Source organism: Rhynchophorus ferrugineus, unplaced genomic scaffold (genome assembly GCF_030347505.1).
Source record: "Rhynchophorus ferrugineus isolate W39M unplaced genomic scaffold, kcgeb_rfMv2 rfM3, whole genome shotgun sequence".
NCBI classification, from domain to species: domain Eukaryota; kingdom Metazoa; phylum Arthropoda; class Insecta; order Coleoptera; family Curculionidae; genus Rhynchophorus; species Rhynchophorus ferrugineus.
The window spans coordinates 48226391-48238021 of record NW_027472582.1 but is presented as its reverse complement, the minus strand read 5'-3'; the positions used below and the strand labels follow the sequence as shown (position 1 = coordinate 48238021).

Here is an 11631-nt window from a genome sequence, read left to right as displayed (position 1 = left end):
CATGCTTCATAAACAATTAGTAATTATGAAATTTTAGTTGAATAACCTGCGAATAAATTATGCAGAAGCAGCTATATTTGATTTATTTAACTAACTATTTGTTTGAACAACTTTCTTCGACAAATTAGTTTGTCAGCTGGTTATTGAACTTTAGGCCCAATTTTATATTACGAGCATCATCGCAAACATGACATTATCTGACTACACATAGAATGTTTCTAAATACCCGGTGCGTTATTTTATTGGAATTATTTTAAAAAATCGCACAAAACTATTTACGTTTTTCCCATATATTCAAAACTAATATATTTATATACATTTTTAAGCATCAATAAGTGATGAATAATATGATGATAAGTGAATAAGTTTGTACAGATCACTTATTGAAGCTATATTCTAAGCCCCTGTAGAACATAAATTCCATGAAATACTTATTGCCCATTTTTCATTGCTCTTAACATATGACCATAACATTTTTGTATCGTGCTACTTTTGGTAATCAGTTTTATATAAATGGCCCAAACTTGTTCTTCGACATGTTTTAGAATTTTCGATAAACCTATACTTCGTTTGTTCTCCATTTTCGGAAGTAAACAAAGCAATTTTGCGTAAAATATGAGTAAAATACGTTTTCCCCAATTATGTTTTTATATGTGCTTAAGAAGTAATCGTTGAAAAATATACGGAGATAAATTATATAAAAAATTCAGTCGATCAAAAACAATGTACAGCAAAAAAAATATTTTATTTAAAAAATACAACACAAGGCAAAATATAATATTATAATACAAGCAAAGAAGCAATGCAAAATGCACAATAATACTAGGAATGTAATTATAAAATCTCCCTTTTAATTTGGGAGAATCCATCTGTATTCCTATAGACTCTATAGTAATGTGACACACTCTGATTTCTAGTCAATGTACGAATAAATTCCTCATCATGAGTAATAATCAACAACTGAAAACTGCTATTTGTTTGTCTGGAGGTAATAATATTGGATAAAGCATCACAAAGACTATCTATATTTTCTCTATCTAAATTGGTGGTAGGTTCATCAAGGGCTAGAATGCCACAGTGTGTGCTAAATGTTTCCGCTAGGGCAATTCTAATAACTAAACAAGAAAGCACTTTTTGACCAGCACTACAACGTCCTCTCATTTCTAGTTCGACACCTCTCTTGACCTGAACAACTTTGTAACTATAGTTTCTTCTCTTACTACCTAAACGGAGAAAAAAGATTAATATTTTATATAACACGCACAAATAGTGTAAGAACGTTATAAATGAAAGAACTGAATAAAAAACAGGAAAATAAACTATAAAGAATATAACGACACTAATTTATATAGGGGTTCCATTACACAAACTACATACTCCAGGGTAAGGAACGACATTAATTTGAAATTAATAATAAAAATCAAGTTGTCAGTTTTAAAAAAACTCTTTAAGAAACCAAGCTTTCTCTTGACAATTTTCTCCTAAAATAACTGTAGGTTGACAGAATGTGAGAAACAAACACACCACTAATAGAAGGGGATGACATCAAGAAGTCTACAAAACTTGTTTTCATCTTTGAACTTATGAGAAAGAAAATATATTTAAAATGCATCTTAATTATTTTAGATGGTCATTTAAAACACATCTAACCAACTATTAGTCAATTCATTGTTAAAAAGTGTCCGACACATAAGATTTCAGGAAATCTGAACATATTGGTCACGCCTCGCAGGAATATGAAATGGAATTAAAATCTGTGGTCCGAGGTCAAATGACTAATCAAATGGATAGGTAGAGCGATAGAGTAACAATCTTAGAAACTTTTTATGGACTCTGTTAAAACAAATTTTTAAAATAATTAATTAAAGATTAATTTAATGTGATGAATAAGAAGTTTCAGCAATTTTTGATATAAAATATAAAAATTGATGAAGATTTGGAGGCAAATATTTTAAAACAAGAAATGCGGAGTTACTAATTAACAGAATAAAAAAAGGCGTCGGTAAAGAGGATGACATTTGAATTTATGACTATATAACTTAGAACCCTGCGCGATACAATTATTTGGGCTATAGATGAGGGAGGTTTTAACTATGAAGAACAATAATGAACGTTGCCATTAAATTTTCAGTTTGCACAAGCATAGAATATTTCCAAATGGGATCAAATACCTGGAGCAATTCGTTTCTTTTCCACCTGAATGACCTTCCTATACTCAAGTTAGTCTACAAGTCAGACAGAGAGCCTTTGCTAGATGCACATGATGCATTTGGCAATCAATAAGACTGACGCAGAAAATATAGTTTTGGTTCCGTTTTTACAGAACCTAATAAACATTTTTCGATTTTGAAAGTTCTTTAATAAACTGACAGTGAATAGCAAAGTCAAGCATAGTATCCTTTAGTTTTAAATAAATATAATATCCATACAGATATTAAAACATGATAGAAGACGTCTCAGAAAATCATTTAGACACAGATTTCGTGACAATATCTAAATCCACTAGGTTCCATACTACTAAAGACTAATACTGTGGAATTAAAATTTGATTTCATATAGATTCATATATTTTGAGAACGTTTTGTGTAACATAAGCATCATTATGAAAAGGAAAGAATTATTTACCTCCAACATTTCCATCAGCTTGAATTTCAATATAATCTATATCATTTCCTTTGTATATGTTTCTCCATAAATCCCTTATTGTTCTGTTGATATACTCCATTTTTTGTTGATGAAATTTTAAAATGCTATTCTCCAAAACTTTCACATATCTATCCAAGTCTGTTATAGAAAGTTGTTCTATTTGAACCTCGTAAAACTTATAACGATGTTGTTCAAAAGCTTCGCGATTTTCCTTTTTATTAACTTCTTTTTGTTTCTCTTCAATATCGTCCTAAAAATTTAATTTGAACTTTAGAAATTACACATCAATACTAAAAAATTTATAAAAAGTTTTATAAGGATTACTAAAAGTTATTAACTACCTTGATTCTTTCCTGTTCGCCAATCTTTACATTTATTTCCCTTTCTAAGGAGGATATTTCACCTTCAAGTTTGATCTTTTCATCTACAATCGACTTATTACTCCCAATTCCTTTTATCTTTCCATTCAATTCATCAATTTGGTTCTTCAATTCCATGCCTTTCTTCCGATTTTTCCGAAGTTCTTGATTATCTGTTAGCGATCGCATTTTACTGATCTGATTGGCTTCTTCCTGATGTTTTTCTGCAATCTTCGTTTCCAACATTTTTTTGGCTTGTTGAAGTTTGTCAATATCAGATTTCTTTTGATCAATCTTCTTTAAAATATCTTGAAGATTATTGCTATTGATGGATTTTTCATAGTACACCACCTCATTAACTAATTTCGATATATCATTTAAATTCTTCCCGTAATCTTCAATTTTGGTACGCATTGTTTCCAATTTAATCTTGTTGTTAGTTACAATTTCAGCTTTAACCTTCTCAGCATTCTGAAGTTCCCCAAACCTGCATTGAATGGCATCCTCTAAATCATGTACCTCCATTTCAAGATCAGATATATTTTGACTATAATTTTTAATTTCTTTTTCTAACCACGGTTGTTCTTTCGTACCCGATTCAATGTTAGCTTTTTTTTGTTTCTCAACTTGTAAAGACTTCTCAACCCTTTGAATGTGATCCTTGGACATATCAAAGTTATTTTTTTTAGATTTGAGCATACCGCGAATATCATCTAGTTCTACTTTTACTTTTCTGAGTTCCAATTCAGTTTGGTTTAAAGTACGATTTGAAGATACTTTAATTAGTTTATTTTCTAAGTTCACTAATAATTCTTCAGAGCAGTTTATTTCATTAATCAAGCGATCTAATACAACAACATCAGACAAAACTTTTTTAGACGCTTCTAGTAATTTCATAGGATTTTTTTTATCTTCTCTGGATGCTGCTAACTCCACTCTCTTTTCGTTCAAATTTTCTTCTTGGTTCTGAAGTTTCAATTGAAGATCGGGAATTTTCGTTTTCTGAAGTATGGATATTTCATCATTTATTGGTTTGAGTTGTTGCAATTTGTTATATGCTTCTTCTTCTTGTTTCAATTCCGTTTCAGTTTGATCTAATTTAGACGGAAGTAGTTCAATTTCCTGTTGTAGTCGTTGAATAATTTTGGGAACTGCAAATCTGTTTTGGGAAAAATTTGTTTGGCAAACAGGACAACAGGGTGATTCCTGTTGAAATTTAGTTATATATTTATCGAATAATGTTATTTCTGAACGATAAGCTCCTGTTTCATTTTGAAGTTCTTCTTTCTTCTGATATGTTTGCTTCAACACCTGGGAAAATGGTTTTCCTTTACATTGATCCTCAATTTTATCAATGTTAATTTTTAACTGGTTTTTGAATTCTCTCAAAGTATCTTTTGTATTTTTTACTTCGGTTTCTAGAGAACTAAGTTCCTTTTCCGATTTCGAAATGCATTCATTGATCTCTATCAACTTTTTATCCTGTTCGCATTGAATATTTTTGACCGACTGCTGGAAATTGGTTTTAGGCATATCACTAGCGAATAATAATTTAAAATCGTCATCACATCGCTGTCGAATTTCCTCGATTTCCGCTTTCTTTGCAATAATCAAATTCTTTTCTTTCTCAATGCTATGTTCTATTACTCGATTTTGCTTTAACATCTCATATTCCCTATCGAGTTTTTTACAATGTTCTTCTCTTTCACTTAATTGGCTTTCTAACCTATCGATTTCTAATTGAAATTCAAATTCATTGAAGTCAGATTTAATACTAGCCAAATCTGCTTCCAATTCATTAATTTTCTTATTAGCTTCTTTCAGTTGTTGAGCAGAATAAGCCAAATTATTTATTTTTTGATTATATTCATTAATTTTCCTCTGGTGTTGTATGATTGCTTCTTTCTTTGATTTTAAATCATGTTTTGTTGCTGCTAATTTTTCTCGTATTTTATCAATATCTAAAATACATACAATATACAGTAAGTCTAAAAGCCTACAAGTTTTAGGAACTACAAACAAAGACAGAAACTATTAACTTTCGTGCTAGTGCTAATAAACCTAGTGCTTCAAAAAGGACAACAATCCCAAGTTTAAAAAATAGTAAGATAAGATTGGTGAAACATTAACGTCAGTTGAAAAGTAATATGACTGGCTCTAAGCTCATACTGCATATTTAGTGAGAATTACTAAACCATGTAATTCGAATCATCCAACATACCCCTAAAAAAATCACAACAAAAACACTTGGCAAAACTATTGGGAATACTTAAATAATATATATCAAGTTTAGCAGAAAAAATAAGTTGATTCACCAATAGATCAATAGACATAAATACTTTAAGTTTCTTTTTAAATAAACTATTTTTCTATTTGCTACATATTAACTACAAGAGTTATTACCTTCTTGCTTTTCCCTTTCTGTAATTTCATTATTCTCCTGTAATTTCTCTAAATTAAACTTTTCTGAGCTTAGTACATTTTTCAATTTATCAACTGCCTCACTATGGGTTTCATCACTTTCAGCTATTACCTTAAACTTGACTCTGGATTTCTCAATTAGATCATTCAATTTTTCTAATGCTTTGTTATATAAGTCTTTTTCCCACATAATTTTACTACAGTCAACATTTAACTGCTTCAAATCTTCATCGCAGTTTTTTACTTTAGATTCCAGAACATTTTTTTTCTGTTCCATTTCAGTAATATGTTTCTTAGTGTTTTCTTGGTTTTTGTTAAAATTTTTAATTTCATTATCTAACTCTTCATCAGAACCTTTATATTCAATTTTTATATATTTCGTCAAATCTTCATTTCTAGTGATCAAAGCTAAAATATATATATATACATATAAACTCTGCACATATCAAATGCTTTTCTAAAAACTCTAATTTTAAGAAATGTGAAAATGCTGATTAATGTATTTCAAATATATTATTATAATTTTGTAAGCTCTTACCTTCATAAGTTTTTTGTAGTCCTGCTAAATCTTGACAGATAATGTTATATTCATCCTCAAGTTTGCAAATTTCATTAATTCTATTTTGTAAAGGTTGTAAATGTTTATGTTTTTCTTTTATAAATGTTTCAATAAGACTCAACTGTTCACTTTTTAGTAATATAGACTTTTGTAACTGTTCAACATTATTCTTAATAGTATCTTTATGCGCAAGTTGTTCTTTTAACACCTTTAGGTTGTTTGTTTTTGTTTGAATAATTTTTCTCACTTTATCCACACATTTGTTATATTCAGATGAACCAAATATTTCATCAAATTTCTCTTTTAACTTTTTACCCTCATCTAGAGGCCAAGCAGAATTTTCTTGATGACAAAAGATAACATTATTCAACATAGCTTTAGAAACATTTAATTTTTGAGAACAATAAGAATTAATATCAGCACATCGGCTGCTTATATCCTCTATATGTCCATTACCACTGGATTCCTCCCATCGAACAGATGGACTTATACTCTTAAATTTCATCTGTTTCTCACCTTGCAAAGACACCTCTGCAAATTTACCAATGGTAATGTAATCACCCCTGCAGTCCTTAAATTTTACTTTAACAGAGCATTTGGTTGATCTTCTGTTTGATAAGTTTGGATCATTCACAAAACCAGCTCCAGTGCCTGTTCCGGAAGGTACATCACCAGTTAGAGCAAATTTTAAACATTCAATAATTGTTGTTTTTCCACATCCATTTTGGCCTAAAATAAGTGTTAAAGGTGTAGAAAATTTTATCTTTTCTTCAGTACTAGGCCCAAAACTACGAATTCCACAAATACTCAGTTTTTCCAATAATGCCATTATTATACTTAGTTTTAAATTCGCACTTGACTACTCACATTTATATGGCAAATTAAGATATAAGAAATTAAAATAAGATAGGTTAATTTATATACTTTTCGAATTAAATTTTTTTCTATGAATTACATCTCAGAATTTACAAATAAATAAGGTTAAGTATTATTTTAAGGTTGTGCAATAACGAACGATATCGATTGTGACAAAATAATCAAATCGAGCCGCAATCAAAAAATACAGAGGGATATTTTGTGGCGGCAACACAGAGGAATATTTTGTAATTTAACTTTAATGTTTCGACTGAAAATGACTATAGAGAGTGTTTAGTAATAGACTACTTTGCATAAATGTACAAAAAAATGTTTGTACTTCCTTATACCTTGATTTAATTAGACTACTTTTTGTTGACTTTTGTTTTGGTTCTTTTTGTCTACTTTTAGTTTCGGTTGGACTTGTTCAATCGATTATTGAGGGAGTAACGAATAATTTTATAAAACTATTCACTGATTTTATACATATATATACACATATACAGATATATCATTTTTAATTTTATGAATTAAACTAATTGTTGTTTATTTCATGACAAAAAATCAATAAATCTGCTAAATATTTTCAATATCAATGAGGCCACACCAAATACTGAAATAATTAATAATGCTTCATTTATTCATTTAATTCATTACAAAGTTGTTCACTATGTAGTTAGTTTAATCTGTATTTAGCACACATTTATTAATGTACTATATATTTTAGAAATATAAAAAATAACACACTACTAAGTTAAATTATAAATGTACTATATAAAACTACCCATATTAGTTACATGAAACTTGTTTATTAAAATAAAATACTAAAAGTAATGATTGGATAAATCCATTAAAAAGCAATAAATTTCAAGTTGTTCTACAACTTTCAGCCTCAAAAAAACATATATAGATAAATCAACACCATTTGTAGAAGGATCATCAGTAACTAATAATTACAATGCTAAAGATCATACAGATATTGATGATGTTTAAGTAATTAAAACGTTCGTCATGATGACAAATTATATCATGTAGCAGATTTAAGTCAGAATTAATAATTGAGCAGGAACAGTTTGTGTTTAAAATTATTTGTTTTTATCATCTGTTTTTTTAGCGATACTCATATTTTAATATTATTTATTAATAATTTCTTCTTATTTGGATTACCTTTATTATATAAACATGTAACAGTGATAAACACTTAACATCCCTGGAATCAAGTTGACCATAAATGGAAGGTTTTTCTGGACTGGACCTACATTTTAACGTGGGCTCTGAACCATGGTCCTCGGCATTAACCCTAGCGACTGGCAAGTGACCAACTTAGAAATCATCCTAGAAGACACTGTTGCCTAAGAACAACCACAAATGTTAAACAATCACAAACATAAATTTACGCCCATGATCCAGCAGGATTCGAACCTGCGATTATCGCAACAGTAGGAGGATCGTCCTATCGCCTTTATCACTGCGCCAACCAAGTCAGCAAAAATATATTTCATTATGTTAATATTAATGATGAACATCTTTCCGATACCATTGACAACGACGAACTTCGATGTTGAATTAGGATCGTACTTCATCTCTGTTCCTTTATAACAGGTCAATTGAAAAGTCCCCGGCCTACCATAGTAAAACACATTTTGTTAAATAAAAAACACACAGTTTTTTTCCTCCAACTTTTCGATACCATTTTTGTAGTACGATTTGTCCTTTGCTTCAAAATAGGCCTCAGTTTCGACGATCACCTCTTCATTCGACGAAAATTTCTTCCCAGAGAGCATTCTTTTGAGGTCTGAGAACAGAAAATAGTCGCTGGGGCCAGATCTGGAAAATACGATGGATGAGGAAGCAATTCGAAGCCCAATTCATGTATTTTTGCCATCGTTTTCACTGACTTGTGACACGGTGCATTGTCTTAGTGAAGCAGCACTTTCTTTTTCTTCAAATGCGGCCATTTCTCGGCGATTTCGTCCTACAAACGGTCCAATAACGCTATGTTATAGTAGCTGTTGATGGTTCTTCCTTTTTCAAGGTAGTCGATGAAAATTATACCATGTGCATCCCAAAATACAGAGGCCATAACTTTGCCAGCCAACTGTTGCGCTTTCCCACGCCTTGGAGCGGGTTCATCGTGTGCAGTCCACTCGGATAACTGTCTATTGAACTTCGGAATAAAATGATGGAGCCATGTTTCAACCATTGTCACATATCGACGCAAAAACTCGGATTTATTACGCTTGATCATTTTCAAACACTGCTCCGAATCATCAACTCGTCATTATTTTTGGCCAAAAGTAAGTTCGCGCGGCACCCACTTTATACAGAGCTTTCTCTTACTCAAATTCTTGCTGATTGATTTTCCTAGGGCAGTGCTGGAAACTCGGCATTAAGCCAAGTTTTTGCTTCAACTCTATTTTTTCCCTTGTCAGTCCGGGCATTTCAATTGACCTGTTATGCTGCGCCTAAGAATATAGCTGAACATATCTTTTTACCTTTATAGGCTTTTTCAATTACATGTGTTATTCTAGTACCTAGTCAATTGTTGAATGTGTGTTAATAAACCCAAACTGGTGTATAGGTCTTATTTTTTTTATAATCGGTTTTGTTATTTACAACAGGAATTTTTGAAATATCTTAGATATTACTGGTAGCAGTAAGATATGTTGATAGGCTTATATTTAAGCTTTCGATCAAGTTGGTGAGTTCTATAATACCCTTTCTTAATAGTTTTGGAACAATTATCCTGTTATTAAATCATAGCCTGGTGATTTCTTTGGATTAATGTCGACATTGATAATTTTGGTCTTGATAACTTCTTCCGGCGTCGAATATTCATATCCACAATTATACTCAATGTCACTTTCATTTAATTTACATATTGTTTTTTTGTTCCACGTAGGTCTCGTATAGGCCGACTGCGAAGACATGTAGGTGTTTGGTGACTTTCCAGAGCGAATAATATGTTTCCTTACTATCTGTTAGATTTCGTAGGTACTTATTTATTAATTTGTTTAATTATTGTTTTATATATTTTTCAGCTGCTTTATTTTGCTACTATTTTTTCCCGTAGCTTTCCTGTTTCGGAAAAAATTACTTTAATAGTACTCTTAATTTCTGGGATAAAATTTCAAGCAGATGGATATGTACAACGATTTTTTTTGCTTTAAAATTTAATTTGTCGGCTATCTTAAGAGGTACATTTGTTGAATTCGATTATTCAATTCTTCAACAAATTCTTCCCAGTCTGTTATCTTGTTTATTTATGTTGGATTTTGTTGTTTTCTTATCATATTTTCACTCAGTATTAAAATCACTGCTGTATGGTCTTCCAACTAATTATATTTCTATGACGAAATCTAACAGGTTTGGATACAATAATAAGTCTGCGGAAAAGTAACTTCTGTTTATCCTAATAAATATTTTATATCTATAATAATATTTATTCAGTGAAACTATACTATAGCGTGTCTGAAAGATAACAATCCGTAAAGCATTCTAGCTATAAAGGTAGCGACATTCGTTCATTCAGTCGAAAGTAATTGAAACTGGAGATTCCAGAAAGCCATTTTCGTTATATTTTGCTCGAAAAGGGAAAAATGCGGTGCTGGCTCATCGAAGATTTTGTTATTTTAGTATAATGAATAAATGAATTTAAGTGAACGCCAGTGTCAGAATTGGTTTGCTCATTTTTATTCTGAAAATTTTGATAGTGAAGATTGATTGACACATTGTTGCGACCATTGATACCAAGGAAGGTGATACTTCGTGTTTGGTAGGACTGGAAAGGAATTCATAATTAGTTGCTCGAACTTGGCCATACCATTAATTCTATACTGTCAAGAACAAATGCAATTGAAGTAAAAAGACGATTTAAAAAGTCACGACAATGCCAGACCACATATAACTTTAGTGGCTACGCAAAAAATAAGATGTATCGGTTGGGTAATTTTGTTGCATCCATTGCCCTATTCGACCATTCGTTCCGGTCTCTGCAAAACTGTCTTCAGAGTGTAAAGGTTTCAATAGAGCCGTGTGAACACCAGTTTTTGGTTCAGAAGTTTTACAGTGAAGGAATTATGGTTTTCCTAAAAGTGTGTCTAAAGGTTCATATCATTTATTACTTGAAATTTAAATAAGTTCGCTCTATATTAATATTAATAATTTTAATTAATGACGAGAGTCCTCCATAAGGTTTTAAAAATGTTTTGCATAGTGTATTAAAGTGCTAAATATTGGAACATTCCAAAAAAAAGTAAAAGCTTCTTTGATCAAACAAGACTCTTATATACATTGTAGATAATAAGGAATATTTAATTTGGTAACAGAAAATGTATAGTAAAGGTAGTTTAACCAAACAGGCATTTTATTATTAAACAAGTTATACTTTAGTTAGAGGCATTTTTTATTTTTGCTGATTTATTTATAATTTAATTGTTTATTTACTATTTTCATATGTGGGTAATCCTACAAATTAAATAATTTTGGACAAATTTGGGGTTAATTTAAGACAAGGATTATTTTAAAAAATAGTTAATAATGAGATCAAATCCTCTCAGTTTTGAGAGAGTATTATGTTAGTTACCTCATCAATGCATAGATGATAATATTATTAAGGATGTATAAAAATATTTCCATAAATTAATTATTACTTATAACTATTACATAGAGCCAATTTTAGTTAAATTGTTAATTTCTTTAGCCGAGTCGTAATTGAGGACTAATATAACAGTTATTATTGTAAAAATGGGATAACGTATAGATGAAATGAAACAATATCGATTTGAGTAT

At 30.4% G+C, this 11631-nt stretch overlaps 1 protein-coding gene across 1 annotated transcript; it reads right to left on the bottom strand.

The window, feature by feature from the left end:
* Positions 1 to 726: 726 nt before the first annotated feature.
* Positions 727 to 6993, bottom strand: rad50 (DNA repair protein rad50). Its single transcript, XM_076401307.1, has 5 exons — positions 5965 to 6993; positions 5409 to 5834; positions 2988 to 4966; positions 2626 to 2896; positions 727 to 1223 (listed from the first exon to the last, which is right to left on the bottom strand). Exons 1-5 carry the CDS (start codon positions 6812 to 6814, stop codon positions 835 to 837), a joined length of 3915 nt encoding a protein of 1304 aa, XP_076257422.1. The 5' UTR covers positions 6815 to 6993; the 3' UTR covers positions 727 to 834.
* Positions 6994 to 11631: the final 4638 nt, after the last annotated feature.

What these genes read in the sequence shown, in the direction of transcription:
- rad50 (XM_076401307.1), bottom strand. Translation starts at nt 6,814, where the DNA reads ATGGCATTATTGGAAAAACTGAGTATTTGTGGAATTCGTAGTTTTGGG. An exon ending in ACTACAAAAAACTTATGAAG is followed by an intron (nt 5,835 to 5,964) that starts GTAAGAGCTTAC and finishes TATATATTTTAG; the next exon opens with CTTTGATCACTAGAAATGAA. An exon ending in AGCTGATGGAAATGTTGGAG is followed by an intron (nt 1,224 to 2,625) that starts GTAAATAATTCT and finishes TTCTCCGTTTAG; the next exon opens with GTAGTAAGAGAAGAAACTAT.